At 38.9% G+C, this 18,266-nt stretch overlaps 1 protein-coding gene across 1 annotated transcript in view; it reads left to right on the plus strand.

The window, feature by feature from the left end:
• Window positions 1-18,266, plus strand: part of PLK1S1 (polo-like kinase 1 substrate 1) — a 239,786-nt gene that overhangs the window by 21,823 nt on the left and 199,697 nt on the right. The window contains exon 3 of the mRNA XM_006860749.1: window positions 6,499-6,661. Coding sequence (XP_006860811.1) covers window positions 6,499-6,661 — 163 coding nt within the window. The remainder of the gene's footprint in view (window positions 1-6,498; window positions 6,662-18,266) is intronic.

Here is an 18,266-nt window from a genome sequence, read left to right on the forward strand (position 1 = left end):
TTGTTTTGGTCATAGACTACCCTCCCAGAGTCTCTGAGTTTGTTCTTATAGTTTTGTTTTGTTAGCATTTCTTCTTTCTGTTGACTTAATTCAGGGAGGTGCTGCCATGTACGTCAGTCTCTGGTTGTTGTCTGTTCTTGTTGGTTCTCGGTCCACAGAACTCCCTTTAGGATGTTTTGTAGCGCAGGGTTGGCTTTGGTGAAGTCCCATAGCTTCTGCTTTTTCTGGAATGTTTTGATTACACCCTCATATTTGATTGATAGCTTTCCTGGATAGAAGATTCTTGGTTGGAAATTTTTTTCTTGCAGGGTTTTCTATATGTCTCTCCATTGTCTTCTCACTTGCATGGTTCCTGCTGAGAGGTCTGAACTTAGTCTGACTTGTTTGCCCTTGTATGTGACCCCTCTGCTTTCTCTTGCTGCTTTCCAGAGTGTCTCCTTGTCTTTGAAATTAGAAAGCTTGACTATGATATGTCTTGGTGATTTTCTTTTGGAGTCCACCCTTCCTGGACTTCGTTGGGCATCTTGTATGTTTTTTCACTTTTGAGGATGTTAGAGAAATTTTCTTCCAGTAGTTCTTCGACTATTTCCTCTGTGGACTTGTGTAACTTATTTTGTTCTGGAATGTCAATAATTCTTAGGTTATTCCTCTTCATGTTGTCCAACATGAATCTTAGACCTTCCTCTGAATTTTTTACCCTTTTTTAGGTTTGTTCTTCTATCTTAGTGGTATTGAGAGACTTGTCTTCCAGCTCACTGATTCTTCCTTCCATCTCATCTATTCTACTCCTCTGCCCTTTTAAAGACTTTTCTATTTCTGCTATTTTGTTGTTGATTGTTTGGACCTCTTTCTGTAGGTTTTGGAATGTTACCAATGCTGTATCTATCTTGTTTGACTGTTCCTGTAGAACTTTTCTGACTTCTTCCTTATTTTTCTCAACTCCATTGTAAAGTGTTTTGAAACATTTCATAGTCATTTTTCTGAATTCTTTCCCAGGTATTTCCAAGGCCTGCCCTCCTTCCAGCATGGAGAGAAGGTCTACTTCTGGTTCACTTGTCTCAGATATTTTATCTTTTTTCTGGACATGTGCCGATATGGTCATCTGCTTTTGCTTCTTGGACATGTTTAATGTTTATCTGTGGCCCTAATAATTAATTGTGTAGTTTGGTAATTTTTTATGTTTTCTGATTGCCTCCAGGAAGATGTGATCAGGATGTGGGCTTCCCTTTTCACTCTTCTTATTGCTTAACTCAGAGTAACTCTTACAGGTGTTGTCTGTTTTCCTAGTTTATGGCAGCTGGTATTGGTTCTTGCCTGGGTTTTGGTGTTTTATAATGTGTTATTGCAGCTTGGCTTTTGGCAGCAGTTGCTGACTCTTTTTGTGTAATGTACGGGGGACAAAGAGTCCTCCAATTGCAGAAGGGAGGCTATGTGACAGCCAAACAACACCAGTCAGGTAGAAAACAAAACCAAAAGCAAAATGAAAAACAAAAGCAGAGTTCTCCGATAGCAGAAGGGAGGCTATGTGACAGCCAAGCAACACCAGTCAAGTAGAAAACAAAACCAAAAGCAAAATGAAAAACAAAAGCAATAATGAGATAACAACAAAGCAAGACAAGAAAAAAAAAGAAGAATTCAGCATCAGAAAAAACGAGATTAATTAAGTCAATCTCTAGTCACACACACAAAGAAAAAAAAAAAAGGACCCTGTATAGGGTTTCTAAGGAGCAGCTTGTGGGCTCGAACCACCAACCTTGCAGTTCAAAAGGCTCTGCAGTCTGGTCCTTTAACCCGCAGAGCCATAGCAGGACTGCCTTGTTGCTGGTGGTAAAAACCACCTCAAAGCGTCTCCGCTTGTGCTAGCTTGTGCCTTGATGGGCGGGCCTGAGCCTCGGAGGTTGGGCAGAGGGCTAGCCTAGGCAGAGGGCAGGATTAGTGGCTGCAGGCAGATGGCGTCCCTGTCTGACGGCTTCAAAAAATGCATCTCTCTATCTCCCTGCACCGTGGGCACCCGGCCCGACAACGCCTCCTATGGCAATGAGCCCCCCCGCCACGAAGGACTGTGCCAGTTCCTGTGGCCCCGCTAGCTCTCTGGGTGCACCTGCCTTCCGAATGGGTCTGCTCAAGCCCTGTGCTCCAAGCTCCGCAGGGGTCGGGTGCAGTCCCGGAGCGGGAGCCACGCGCAGGTCCAAAATGCCCACAACTCCCCAGCAGCTTGACCCTTCAAAAAAGCAAGTCCACAATGTTGGAGGCTAAAGTCTTACATTTGCCCAAAGACTGGCTGTCTACCAGGCGGGGGCCTCCTCTGTGCGATACCACCCACCCTTTCCTGGAGCCTGCGCACCTGTGCTGCCTGGTCAAGGAGGTGCTGGAAGTTCCTTATTTTTTTTGAAAGTGAGGTTCTCTTTATTTGATTTTGCAAAATTGGGCACCCAACTCCGTAAACAAGGGAGATGTGCTGCATGGCCATTTGACAAAGAGTTTTATTAACCTAACTCAGAAAAAGCCCGTCCTCCATTTCCCTTTTACTGGGTACTTTGGTGCTTACAATCTTTCCTGAATGGTGCCTACTAGTCCCTACAGGGAGCATTCTCATTTAAAGTTAGTTTCACCCCCTCTCCATGAACTTCCTCTATTTCCTTGATGGGTGTATTCTTGTTTTAAAAGAGTCTAGTAAGTCAAACTAGTCTCTTCTTCTCCTCAGAGTTCCTTTTGTCATGCCAACCTGCTACCCCCAAGGTTTCCTTGATTATGAAGATGGTTCACCAACAGCTATTTCTCACAAGTTCTCCCCTTTTCTCTTTACACACGTTGGTCCATCTTCATTTATACTTCTCAAATCTATTTAGTATCTGTTGGCTCTTTTCTGTATAAAGTGTATCATTCTGAATGTCTGTAAGAGTACAGCTAACTATGCCTATATTAGGTTGCATCATAGTTACGCCTGATATAGCTAAAACACATACAACCGAAAATACACTGGCCCCATTTTCTCCTTATATATCATGAATGAACAGACCATAAATACTGGATGCACACATAAATGTCCAAAAGTCAATCTTCAGCCCTTAGGCACACAGCCTCATTCAGTCCATGGGCCTAGAGTCCATAACTGCTCCATGTCACCACTTCTGTCACCATCTCTGCTGTCGCTGCTTCTTCAGTCAGGAATCCCAGATCCCAAGTTCCACTCATGCTCTTCCTTCTTGATGACCTGGGATTGTCCATTCCTGAAATGAAAAATAGCTATTCCCTCCTTTTAGTTACATATCTTCATTCAGCTGTTCCTTCTCTCCATGTCCTCATCTCTGCCTCCATTTCTGTTGTCGCTGCTTCTCTGGATAAGGTCCTACATTCCGCTCATGTGCCATATGCTCTTATTTTTAATTTGTAATAATTTGATATAAATTTACAATGTAGTAGAATCATTATAAAGAATAAATTTGGTTAAAATTAGTACAAGATGAAAATAACTTTATTTTCATTATTTGATGTTTGTTATTTCAGAACTCTGTTTTGTTTAAATATTTTAAGTAAAAATATTTAATGCATCTTAGTAAAAATCTTTTTGGTCATAAATGTAAATACATTGAGTTTATGTCTTGATTAATGTGTAAATCCCTTAGGTCTTTCAATGAATTGCTATAGGCAGGGTTTCGTGGTGTCTCATTTGTTCATATATAAGAATGACTGTGAATTACTATGTTGTTCTTGTCAAATGCCATTGAGTTGCTTCCAGCTCATAGCGACCTTGTATAGGGTGTTTGAGGAGCAGCTGGTGGGTTTGAACTGCTGACCTTGTGAGTCGCAATCCAGTGCTGATCCTACAGCGCCACACCAGGAGTTCATTAAATAACTGTGAGCAATGAATAACAAATATGCTATCCTCTTTAGGCTACTTAGTCTAAATTAAGAGTTACTGTTACATGCTGTCCAGTTGGTTCTGACTCATAGAGATCCTGTATAGGGTTTCTGAGGAGCCGCTGGTTAAATTTGAATTGCTGACCATGTGCTGATCCTTCAGAGTCATACCAGGAGTAGTAAAAAAGATTGGGCCAAGAGGATATAAGGAGGGCACAAGAGGTGTTCAGTATGGCAGCTACCATACCATCCATTGTCTGCTCCCTGCTTATTTTTCATCATCATCATTACCTCTGCCAGACTACTACACTGAAATTCTACACTAGCAGAAATTTCAGATTCTTGAGCATGGTAAGCTCTTAGAGTAGTGTAGTGTGATGTTAAGCAGATGGGCTCTATTGCCAGGTGCCTATAACTTATGAGTTGAATTATATGAACCCCACCAGCTCTTAACTATGTGGTTCTAGGATAATTGCTTCAACATTCTGTGCCTCTAGTTCTTCATCTATAAAATAGGGATAAGTGTCTGGCCAGAGTAAAAGTCAATGTATTATTTATTACTCTTTTTACCAATATTGTTGCTGTTATTACTTATTGCCACTGGGCTTTCCAACATGTTGTTTCCCCTGCCTGGAGTGTTTTGTCTGAATCTTTTTACTCTTGTTCTCTTCAATTATGGGTTAATGTTTTCCCCATCCTTCAGGTGTCAGGTGAAAAATGATTTCCACTGGGAAGGGCTCCTTAACTCCTTCAATTAAGTCAGGCTGCCCAGTACATAAGAACCCCTTATAGTTTCCTCATAGCACATTTGTTGTTGTTAAGTGCTGTAGAGTCTGTTCTGACTCATAGAAACCCTGCATAGGGTTTCCAGGGAGTAGCTAGTTGGTTTGAACCACCAATCTTGTTAGCAGTGCAGTGTTTACCCTACAACACCACACCAGGACTCCATTAGTCACACTTTATTGTACTGTTTTCATTGTTTCCATGTTGACTTTTGCTGAGTTCTTGTCATATTTGAGCACTGAAAGTATAAATGGTTGGATTGGGTTGATTTACTTCTGTGGTCAACTTTGAAGGCTAATGTGGGGAGAGGAGTGCAATTCCATTTGGATAAAGAAGGCATGGTAACAATTTTACCTACACACGGTGCAGCAGCTTAGTAGGTGTCTTTGTGTGAATGACAGTGAAAGTTTTTAAGTCCTTTATTGTCCCTGAAGTAAAAGATGAAAGGCACAAGCAACAGTAAAACCAGTGCTTAGTTTTACTGTTGATGGTGCCTTCAATGTTTTGGTTTTTTTTACAGTACTAAGTTTTTTGATCAGAAGGGAAAATGGGGATGGTCAACCAAGGTCAAAGCATAGAATTATTATCACATAAAAATGGTTTGGGGTAACGACCAAGGGGCAGGCTTGCGGGGTGTACCATTTGGTTGGTTGATGATGCATGGAGGGGATTGTAACCATGGCAATGTAACAATATACGATAGGATGAATGTAAAGCTAATGTTCTCCCACGTAAGCTATCACATAATTCACAATAAAACATTTTTTTAAAAAATGGTTTTAGGTAGAGTTTAAAGTCTTGTGATTAATTGTGGACAGTTCTAGCATCTTTGCAAATCTATATTTTGAAGGTATATATTTTTTGTGCTTCATTATTTTCTTGGGAAGGATATTTAATAATAATGTATTGAGCCCTCAGTAGAAATGCTGCATAACCAAGTAGTGTCTTTTGATATATATAGTCATAAAGTGGAAAACCAAAAAACCAAACCCACTGCCATACTGTTGATTCCAACTCATAGAGACCCTTAGAGCAGGGTAGAACTTCCCCATAGGGTTTCCAAGACTTTATGTAAGCAAACTAGCACATCTCTCTCCCTTGGACTAGATAGTGAGTTTGAACCATCAACCTTTTGATTAGCTCAGTATCCAAGTGCTTTAGTCATAGTGCTACCTAGAATTAGTAGTGTGGTTCTGTGAGAAAAGTGTGCTGTATATAACATGTGTTATATACATACAGTGTGTCTTTTGATATTATACTTTGAGTAGGGGTCCTAAAGGGTTTTTTTTTTGCACAGTTTGAGTAGAGTTTAGTCCATATATTATTATAATGTATTTTAATAATATATTGTTTTAATTTTTAGCAAATATTTTTATGTTATCCAAATTTGAGCTTCTTTGCTATATTAAATTTCAAAATTCATTAACAAATCTTTAGTTTATAATTCAAGTATTTTCAGGTGAGTGATTTGCTTTGAAATTGTTTGCTCTATAAGAGGATTCTAATAGACATTTATCCGAACATGGCCATGCAGACTTTACTCTTGAAATCATATTTAATTTTGAGAAATAAATTTGTGATAAACCTTTATTGTATAAATGTTATAATGTCATCTTATATGCATTTCTCAGGAGAGTTAAGCCTAAATGTAGCCATGTGATACACCAGTGATGCTTTATTAGTTTTCTGTCTTGAAAAGTGTATATACGTGCATTCTGTCCTTGGGATTTCAATGTTTGTAGAAAAATATCTTAGAATAAATTGTCTCATGAACAATTTTGTTGAGGAAAATTCTCGTGCTTAAGCTTGTCAAAGTCTAAATCCATTGTTTAAATTCTTCTTTTATTTTTCTAGAGTTAAGCTGAAATATGTAAAATTAAAGAAATACCTGAAGGAAATATGTGAATCGGAAAAGAAGGCTCATACTCGAAACCGGAACTATTTAAAGCAGTGTGAGCATGTGCAAGCTCATACTGCGCATTTCACCACAAATACAGAAAAGCTTAAAGAACTGAAGGTGAAGTCTTATTTTATACTATGCGGTTTTTTTCTTTAATCATCTTTTGCTAAAATTGGAAGTAATGGGTAGGAAGTTTCAGATCAGGGCCAGGCACTAATGTTCATTTGTTCATGTGTAGGATAGATAAAGTACCAATTTTTTCTGTGAATTAATTTTTGGCCAAATTTTGATCAGAAAACTTCAAATTGCATTTTTCTGTAATTCCTACTTTAGTTGTAAAATTTTTGGACTAGTTATAATTAGTATTTGTATTAGTTAATACTACAGTAATACCTAATATAGGCACAGTCACTAATCAATAGCTGGCACAGTGCCTAACACATGGCGGCCCCTTCCAGGATTGCCAGCTGGATAATAAATAGTTATTGTGAATGGTGCCACAATGAGCATTGGTATTAGTAATCTGTGTTTGAGTCTCTGCTTTTAAGATTTTAGGTATATACCTTAGAATAGGGAGTCCTGTTGTGGTGTTGTGGGCTAATGTACTAGACTGCAACGTCGGTTTGAACTGCAATGTCAGCAGTTCATGCTTACCAGCTGCTCCTCGGAAACCCTAAACAGGATCACTATGGGTCAGAACTGACTCCATTAGCACTTAACAACAACAACCTTAGAATGGAATTGCTGGGTCATATGGTAGTTCTATTTTTTGTTTTTTGAGAAACCATTTTTTCCACAACACTTGTACCATTTTGCATTCCTATCAACAATGGGTTGTTGCTGGTAAGTGTCATCAAGTCAGTTCTGACTCATAGTGACCCTGTATAGGGTTTCCAAGGATTGGCTCGTGGCTTTGGACTGCCACTGTTGTGGTTAGCAGTCAGTCCAGTGTTTATCCTACAGAACCATACCAGGACTCCATCAGCAATAGGTAAGAAAGGGCTCCAATTTCCTCATATTCTTGACTTGTTAATTTTTTGGGTTTTTTTTGTTAGTCATATTGGTGGGTATAAAATGGTATTTGTGGTTTTAATTTGGATCTCTCTGATGGCTAATAATGCTGAGTACCTTGTCATGTGTTCGGTGGCCATTTTACTGTCTACTTTCGGGAAATATCTGTTGAAATTATTAGCCCATTTATGATTGGATTATTTTTAGTTTTGTTTTTCAGATATTGAAGCTTTAAATATTCTGACTATTGTATCATTTTAAATATATTTTGGTCATTATATCATGGAATAAAATACTGGACCACAAGGCCAGTTTGAACCACAAGGTGGTGGTTCAGACTCACCAGCTGCTCCTTGGAAACCTTATACAGGGTCGCTATAAATTGGAATCGACTCAATGGCAGTTACCAGCAACAACATTGTATCATTTAAATATGTTTGGCTTCTGAAGATACTGTTCAAGCTAGTAGCTTGTCTTGTCACTTTTTTCGGTATAATCTTTTGATGAATAAAAGTATTTAACTTTTGAAGCCACGTTTATTTTGTCTTTTGCTATCTGTGTTTTTGTTAGTATATTAGGTAATCCACTGGTGAAAGCCAGGTCTGACAGTGTTGTCCCTTTATGTCTAGCTGAGAATTTTATGATTTTAGTTTACATTTAGGCCCTTATTTTACTTTTAATTTGTTTTTATGTATGGTGTGAAGAGACTTGGATCCTATCTAATTTTTCTGAATGTGGAAATCCAATTTTCCTAACACCATTTATTGAAGAGATTCTTCTTTCACTATTGAATGGACTTAGCACCCTTCTCAAAAATCAGTTGACTGTAGATATGTGGTTATGTTTCTGGAATCTCAGTTCTATGCTGTTGATCTGTATGTCTATTATTATATCAGTGCCAGGTTGTTGTGATTACTATAGCTGTGTTTGTTGTTTTTGTTAAATGCTGTTGAGTCAGTTTTGACTCATAGTGACCCTGTGTAGGTTTCTTAGGAACAGCTGGTGGGTTTGAACTGCCAACCTTGTGGTTCAAAGTCTATTTTAAAACCAGGCAGTATGAGTCCTCCTACTTTGTTCTCTTTCAACATTGCTTTATCTATTTAGGGACGTCTTCCATTCTACATATAGTTAAGGATTGGTTTATCTATTTTCATAAACAAGGCTGTTGTAGTTTTTTTCTGGATTGCATTGATTGCTTATAGATCTATAGTTTGATGGTGAATAGTATTGACATCTTAGTAATATTAAGACTTCCAGTACATTATCATGGAACATCTTTCCATTTATTTAATTTTTCTTTTATCTCTTTCAGCAATGTTTTATAGTTTTCATTGTACAAGCAAGCTTCAGAAAGTTTGTGTAAAATTTTCAGATTATCTTTAATAAAATAAATGTTAAATTATTAAAAATTAAATACTTATTTCTCCATGACATTTTTGAAGCCCCTTCGTATATGTTCTTGCCATCCCTGGTTAGATTTATTTTTAGGTGCTTCATTCTCTTAGATGCTGTTATAAATGGGATTGTTTGCCTAATTTCCCTTTCAGATTTCTCATTTCAGATATATAGAGAAGCACAACTGAGTTTTGTTTGCTGATCTTATACCCTGTAATTTTGCCAAGTTCCTCTACTAGCTTTAAAAGAGTTCTTGTGGCCTCTTTGGGGCATAAGCAATTTTTAGTCATGTTGTTGTTAAGTGCCATCGAGTTGATTCTGACCCATAGTGACCCTGTATAGGTGAGCTTGAACCACTGACATTGTGATTCAAACTGACTGTGCAGTATCGCTCTTAATCCACAGCACCACTCCAGGACTCCTTTTTAGCCATAGCACTCCAGTTTTTGTTTTGTTTTATTTTGTTTTTTTTTCCTGTTAGTGTACAAGCATGTTGACCCTATGTTTGTGTAATTCAAAATGGCCAATACAATCCATTTCAGCTGACTAATACATAGGATATTGATCTTTAAGCATCCTATTTCATTTTTGACAATTTCTAATTTGCTAGGTTCATGCTTCTTATATCCCAGGTTCTGATTACTAATGGATATTTGCAGCTATTCTCATTTTGAGTCATGCCACATCAGCAACTGAAGGTCCTGAAAGATTGACTTCATCCACAACATTTAAGTCGACTCTGCATTGAAGAGGCAGTTCTGCCCCAGTCGTATTTTGAGTGCCTTCCAACCTGAGGCACTCATCTTCTGGCACTTTATCAGATGATATCCTACTGCTTTTAACAAAGTTTTAAGTGACCAAGGTTTTTAGAAGCAGATGGCCAGGTTCTTCTTCCTAATCTACCTTAGTCTGAAAGCTCTGCCGAAACCTGGCCATCATGGATGACCCAGCTGGTATTTGAGATACTGAGATACTAGTGGCATAGTTTTCAGCATCCCAGCATCATGCAAGCCATGACAGTGTAACAAACTGGCAGACAAGTGGCAGATATATGATCTACTGTGCTGGGAATAACAAAGAGGGATGGATAGTATTGCATTCACCATCCAAAAAAAATGTCAAGGTCTATCCTGAAGTACAGTTATGCCAGTGATGGGATAATAGCCATATGTCATACTAGCACGAAAAACCACTTAGTATGACTATTACTCAAATTGATACACCAACCACTAATGCCAAAGATAAAGAAATTGAAGATATTTAACAAATGGCTGCAGTCTAAAATTGATCAGACATGCAATCAAGATGCATTGGTAATTTCTGGTAATTGGAATGAGAACGTTGGAAACAATTGACAGTTAAAAAACATGGACTTACTGATAGAAATGATGTGGGAGATCTAACAGAATTTGGCAAGACCAATGATATATTCATTGCAAATGCCTTTTTCAACAATATAAAGAGTGACTATGCATGTGGACCTCACCAGATGGACTGTATAGGCATGAAATCAACTTACTTATGGGAAGAGATGCTGGAGAAGCTCTATTTCATCAGTCAGAGCAATGCCAGGGGCTGGCTGAAGAACAGACCATCTATTGCTCAAATGCAAGTTGAAGAAAATTAAAACAAAGCTACAATAGCCAAAGTATGACCTTGAGAACCTTTCACCTGAATTTAGAGACCATTGTAATAATAAATTTGGCATATTGAGTAAGTGTGGGATAGCATCAAAGATACACAGGAAGAAAGCAAAAGGCCATTAAAGAGACAGGGAAGAAAGAATGTACTAAAATGGATATAAGAAGACTCTGAAACTTGCTTTTGAATATAGAGTAGTTAAAATGAATAGTGGAAATGATGAAGTACAAGCTGAGCAGAAGATTTCCAAGGACTGCTTGAAAAGACGAGGTATGGAGTTAGGAAACTAAAAAGGAAGAACAAGCTGAAAGAATTGAAGAAAAAATTCAAGGCTTAAGCTGAAACATTCATACATAGACCAAGAAGAACATATTAGAACAGAGCAAGGAAATAATGAATAGTTTAAAATCAGGAACGATGTGCGACAGTGTTGTATCCTTTCACCGTACTTATTGAATCTGTATGCTGAGCAAAGAATTTGAGAAGTTCGATTATATGGAGAAGACATGACAGCAGGATTGGAAGAAGATTCATGAACAACCTGCGATATGCAGATGACACAACCTTGCTGGAAGTGAAAAGGACTTGAAATACTGATGAGGATGGCACCTCATTGTAAAGAAAACAAAAATCTCACAACTAGACCAATAAATAATCTGATAAATGGAGAAAAGACTGAAGTTGTCAAAGACTTCATTTTGCTTGGATCCATAATCAACATTCATGGATGCTGCAGGTAAGAAATCAAATAACTTATTGCATTGGGCAAATCTGCTGCATAAGACCTCTGTAAAGTGTTATAAAGCAAAGATGTCACTAAGGTGCGCCTGACCCAAGCCATGGTATTTTCAGTCTTATACACATGAAAGTTGGACAATGAATAAGGAACAATTGATGCATTTGAAATATAGTGTTGGTGAAAAATATAGAAAGTACCATGGACTGCCAGAAGAACAAACACTGTCATGGAAGAAGTACAATCGGAACATTCCTTAGATGTGAGGATGATGAGACTTTGCTTCTTGTTCTTTGGGCATGTTGTTAGGAAGGACCAGTCCCTGGAAAAGGACACCATGGTTGGTAAAGTGGAGGGTCAGCAAAAAAAGAGGAAGGCACTCAACAAGATGGACTGACACAGTGACAGCAACAGTGGCTCAAAGGTAACAGCAATTGTGAGAATGGCATATGGCTGGGTTTGTGCAGTTGTGCATAGGGCTGCTATGAGCCAGAACTGACTGGATGATACCTAACAGCAACGACAACAACGGGCAAAATGTTCATTGACACAGGATGCATCAAAAGAATATGGAAGGAATCCAAGGAGTCACTGTACCAAGGCAAGCTAAAGTGAAGAAATTGCCAAATTTAAAGTCTCCAGGAATTGACAGAATGCCAGTTGAGATGTTTCAATAAATGGATGCAATACTGGAAATACTTGTCTATGCCAAGATATTTGTAAAATAGGTTCTTGGCCAACTGACTGGAAGAAAGTAATATTTGTGTCTCTTGGTCTAGGTATATACAGGTTACTCATGAGCACTGTTGTTTTGGAATACCCTTTCTTTGCAGTGTTTGTCACGATCCACACAGTTGAAAGCCTTTGCGTAGTCAATAAAGTACAAGTAAACGTCTTTCTTGTATTCTATGCTTACAGCCAAGATCTATCTGATGTCAGCAATGTTATTCCTCATATCATGTCCTTTTCTGAATCTGACTTGAATTTCATGTAGTTCCCTGTTTATGTACTGTTACAGAAATTTTTGAATTCTCTTCAGCAAAATTTTACTTGCACATGCAAGTAAATCACATGATTTTAATGACATTGTTCAGTGATTTCTGCATTCCATTGGATCACCTCTCTTTGGAATGGGCACAAATATGGCTCTCTTCCAATTGTTTAGCCAAGTAGCTCTCGTCCAATTTTCTTGGCATAGATGAGTGAGCGCTTCCAGTACTTCTTCAGTTTGTTGATAGATTTCTATTTATATTTCATCAATTCCTGGATTCTTGTTTTTACCAGTGCCTACAGTGCAGCTTCACTACCATCGGTTCTTGATTATATGCCTCCTCTTAAAATGATTGAGCATTGACTATTTCTTTTTGGTATAGTGACTTTGTATATACCTTCCATTGTCTTTTGAGGCTTTCTGTGTCATTCGGTATTTTGCCCATAGAATCCTTCAATATTGCTAGTCGAGGCTGGAATTTTTTCTTCAGTTCCGTCAGCTTGACATATGTTGAGTGTGTTCTTCCCTGTTGGTTTTCTAACTCCAGGTCTTTGCACATTTCATTATAATACTTGATTTTGTCTTCTTGAGCTGCTCTTAGAAATTTTTTGTTCTTCTGTTTTATTTGCTCATTTCTTCCATTTTTTGTTTTTTAGCATCTCTATGCTGGAGAGCAAGTTTCAGAGTCTTTTCTGACATCCCTTTTGGTCTTTTCTGTCTTTTCAATGACATTTTGCTTTTTTCCTGTAGGATGTTATTGATGTTATCCCACAGATCTCTGGTCTTCAATCATTAGTGCTTAGTGCATCAAATCTGTTCTTGAGATGTTCTCTAAATTCAGGTGGAATATATTCAAAGTCATACTTTGTCTCTCATCGGCTTGTTTTAATTTTCTTCCATTTCAGTTTGAATTTGCACATGAGCAGTTGATGGTCTTGGTTTGGCTGATGATATGCAACTTTTACATCATCTCTTTCCACAGATAGAATCAGTTTGATTTCTGTGTATTCTATATGGTGAGTCCCTTTTATGTTGTTTAAAACAGGTATTTGCAATAAAGAATCACTGGTCTTGTAAAATTCTGTCATATGATCGCCAGCATTCTTTGTATCACCAAAGTCATAATTTCCAACTGTTGATCTTTCTTCTTTGTTTATAACCTTCACATTCCAATCACTAGTAATTATCAGTACATCTTGTTTGCATGTTTGATCAATTTCAGACTGAAGAAGTTGGTAGAACTCTTCAATTTCATCATCACTTGTTTTAGTGGTTGGTGTATAGATTTGAATAATAGTAGTATTAACTGGTGTTCCCTGTTGCCATATGAATATCATCATCCTTTAAGAGACAGCCTTGTACTGTACATTCAAGATAGGTCTTGAAATGTTTTTTGATGATGAATACAACACTATTTCTCTTAATTTTTCCTTCTCCATGTAGTAAACCATATGATTGTCAGATTCAGAATGACTAATACCAGTCCATTTCAGCTCACTAATGTTTAGGATATCATTCTTAATGCAATCCATTTCATTTTTGTCAACTTCCAATTTTCCTAAATTCATATTTGTATGTTCCAGGTTCTGATTATTAATGAATGTTTGCAGGTGTTTCTCCTCTGTTTGAGTGATGCCCCATCAGCAAATGAACGTTCCAAAAGCCTTATTCCATTTATGTCGTCATGGTTATTCTTTTTAAGGGGGCAGCTCTTCACCAGACATATTTTGAGTGCCTTCCAACTGAGGGGCTCATCTTCTGGCACTATATCTGGCAATGTTCCACTGCTATTTATAAGGTTATCGGTGGTCTTTGTGTGATGTTGTGGGATAAGCAATAGACTACTAAGTGCAAAGTGGCCAGTTTAAACCCACCACCCGCTCCTGGGAAATCCTGTGTAGGGTAACTATAAGTGGGAACCTACTCGATGGCACTTAGCAGGAACAGTAACCTTTCAGAAGTGGTCTACTTCTCCTTCTTCCTCGTCTCACTTGTCTGTAAGCTCAGCTTTAACCTGTCTACTTTGGGTGACAGTATTGGCTGGTATTTAAAATACTGTTGGCATAGCTTTCAGCATCACAACAACCTGCAAGCCACATAGTACGACAAACTGACAGACAAGTGATGAAGAAGTAGCAGTTGTAGGAGTCATGTTTTTGCTCAATTTATACTAAGTGAACTTCTTTTTGTAAGGCTTGACCGACCTGTTAGATAATGTTAGAATATTTTATTGTTGGCTAAAAGCTAAAATAACTTGAAACTCGTTTTATAATGTTTGGAGACATAAAATAACTTTCAGGGCTTTTAAGGATATTGATGTCTTATATAGTTTAGAGAATATTGTGTTGTGGCTGTCTTGCTACTTGCCAGATGGATAAAGAGTCTGAATAGACTTAATTCAAGAATGTAGAATTATTATTACCATTACTGTGAGGATTGTGACCTTTCACTCTTTCTGCCTTCCCCCTCATAGTTGTCCTCATTAGCTACTTTTGTAGAATGGGCCCCAAAATTGTTTCTGATTCGTAGTGGTGACCCTAAAGACAGAGTAGAAGTGGCCCACAGGAATTTTAAATGCGTAAATCTTTGCAGAAGCAGACTGCCACATCTTTCTCCAGTGGAGCAGCTGGTGCACTTGAACTTAAAGTTTGAATTTTTAGCTATTGTAGCACCAGGGCTACTTAGAAGGGACTCCAGCTGGTCTTAATTTAAAGCACCTTTTCTCGGGTTCCCTTGGTGGTGGTGGTAGTGTGCCATGGAATTGGTTCTGACTCATAGTGACCCTGTGTAGAGTTTCCGAGGTTGTAAATGTTTAAGGGAGCAGAAAGCTTTATCTTTCTCCCATGGAATGGCTGGTAGTTTCAAACTGCTGACCCTGACGTTAGTACCCCGACTTGTAACCACTGCGTTACCAGAGCTCCTTTGAGTTCCCTTTGTTGTTGTTATTAAGTGCCATCGAGTCGGTACTGACTCATAGCGACCCTATGCACAACAGAATGAAACACTGCCCGGTCCTGAGCCAACCACACAAATGTTGCCACACTTGAGCCCATTGATGCTGCCACTTTGCTAATCCATCTCATTGGGGGTCTTCCTCTTTTTCTCTGACCCTCCACCTTACCAAACAAGATCACCTTCTCCAGGGACTGGTCCCTCCTAACTGGTCCAAAATATGAGAGATGAAGTTTGGCCATCCTGGCCTCCAGGGAGCATTCTGGCTGCACTTCTTCCAACACAGATTTGTTTGTTCTTTTGGCAGCCCATGGCACTTCCAATATTCTCCTCCAACACCATAACTCAACTGCATCAATTCTTCTACAGTCTTCCTTATTCATTATCCAACTTTTGCATGCATATGAGGTTATTGAAAATACCATGGCTTGGGTCAGTTGCACCTTGGTCTGCAAGCTGACATCCTTGCTCTTCAACACATTAAAAAGGTCTTGTGCAGTACATTTGCCTAATGCAATACATCATTTGATTTCTTGACTGCTGTTTCCGTGAATGTTGATGGTTGATCCAAGAAGAATGAAGTCCTTGAAAACTTCAGTCTCTTCTCTGTTGATAAGAATGTTGTTTATTGGTCTAGTAGTGAGGATTTTTGTTTTCTTGACATTGAGATGCAGTCCATACCAAAGGTTATGCTCTTTGATCTTCATCAGTAAGTAATTTAAATCGTCTTCATTTTCAGCAAGCACAAGATTGTATCATCTGCATGTCACAGGTTGTTAATGAGTCTTCCTCCAATCCTGATGCCACATTTTTCTTCATATAAACCAGCATACAGGTTGAATAAGTATGGTGAAAGAAGACAACCTGTCACACACCTTAATTTCAAGCTATGCAGTGTTCCCATGCTCTTTTTGAACAACTGCCTTTGGTCCATGTACAGATTCCTCATGAGCACAATTAAGTGTTCCGGAATACTCATACTTCGCAATGTTATCCATAGCTTGTCATTATCCACACAATCAAAAGCCTTTGCATAGTTACTAAAACACAGGTAAACATCTTTCTGGTATTCTCTGCTTTCAGCCAAGATCTATCGGACATCAGCAGTGATATCCCTCTACGCTATCACGTAGGATGTTCCATGTCCTCTTCTGAATCTGGCTTGAACCTCTGGAAGTTCTCTGTCAATGTATGCTTGCAGCCATTTCTGTATTACCTTTAGTAAAACTTGACTCGCATGGGATATCAAAGATACTGTCCAGTGATTTCCGTATTCCGTTGGGTCACCTTTCTTTGGAATGGGCACAAATATAGATTGCTTCCAATCAGTTGACCAGATAGTTGTCTTCCAAATTTTTGGCAGAGATGAGTGAGTGCTTTCAGTGCCACCTCACTTTCTTAAAAGATTTCAGTTTTTATTCCATCAATTCCTGTGCCTTGTTCTTTGCCAATTCCTTCAGTGCACCTTGGACTTCTTCCTTCAGTATCATTGGCTCTTGATCATATGCTACCTCTTGAAACTGTTGAACATTTCCTTTTGGTACAGTGACTGTGTATTCCTTCCATTTTCTTTAGATGCTTTCTGCATCATTCAGTAATTCGCCCAGAGAATCCTGCAGTAACGCAAATTGAGGTTTGAATTTTTCCTTCAGTTCCCCCAGCTTGAGAAATGCTGAGCATGTTCTTCCCTTTTGGTTTTGTGACTCCAGATTTTTGCACATTGTGTTGTAATATTTGACTTTTTCTTCTTGAGCTGACCTTTGAAATTTTCTGTTCAGCTCTTGTACCTTCTCATTTCTTCCCTTGAGCCTTGTCTAATTTAAGTTTCTCCCTGAAACAGATCTCGAGACATTGATTCAAATTTCAATGGTTTATTTGGGGAGTCTAAGGAAGAATAGTAGAGAAGTATGTAAGACTAAGGAACGGGGAGCTGCTAACTGGTACAGAGTGTACTACTTAGCTAACTCTCCTAGTTGGCAATGGGAGTATTACTGTTGTGCTGCAGTATAATGCATTGGATTGCAAGGTGGTCAGTTTAAACCCACCAGCCTCTCCTTGGAAACCCTATACCAGGTCACTATGAGTTGGAACCAACTCAACAACACTTAACAACAACAACAGCATAGTTGACAATGGTGCTTCTTAATACAGGAAAACGCTGGCAAATGGTTCAGAACATTTGGGATGTGCAAACACTGGCTCCTCAAAATTATTGATTGAGGACTGCTGAGGAAGGAGTGCTGGCTGTGAGGGATTAGCTACTCGCTCTTGTGGACAGAAAAACCTCTTCAGACTCTGAAAGAGCCTTAGGCATAAGGCACAGATACTGGGACTCAGGAGCAGAAAGGTCCCAGGGACCTGAACAGAGTATTGCTAGCATATGTTTCAGTGTCCTTCACTACATTGCTAGTCATAGGACTTCCATGTCCAGGCATGTAGGGGAGGGACCTACTGGGCAGCAGTCATCATCTGGGTATGTCTCTCCACTGCCTAACATCCTTGAGTGCTTACTCGGACTCAGAACAAAGCCCAGATGTCTTAATGTGGCCACAGGATTTATCAAGATATGGTCTTGGCCTACTAGCCACTCCCAGCCTTAATCCTGTGACACCTCCCCTTCCCCCATGCACACTCATATTCTTTGCCTCTCTGTCTCATACAGATATACAGAAGTGTACATTCTCTCTTCCCCTACCATTATTCCTCCATCCCCATCTTCCTCCTATCTTTTCTCTTCCTCTATTTCTGTCTCTTCCCCAATCCCCAGTCTCCTCACCCCTGTCATTCCATCTTTTCCCCTTCATGTCTTTCATCTCCATGCCGTTCACTGTCTCTCTATATCTTTATCTTCTACCCATGCATGTGTGCTCACTTTTTCCTCTTACTTTCACATTTCCTCCTTTGCACTCACAGTGCTTTAAACCTGCTGAACAGTTTACATTTCCTTGTAAGCATCACATTATCTCATACCTCCTTCAACTAGAAGACCTTAGGTT

Source organism: Chrysochloris asiatica, unplaced genomic scaffold (assembly GCF_000296735.1).
Source record: "Chrysochloris asiatica unplaced genomic scaffold, ChrAsi1.0 scaffold00039, whole genome shotgun sequence".
In the NCBI taxonomy this organism is placed as follows: Eukaryota; Metazoa; Chordata; class Mammalia; order Afrosoricida; family Chrysochloridae; genus Chrysochloris; species Chrysochloris asiatica.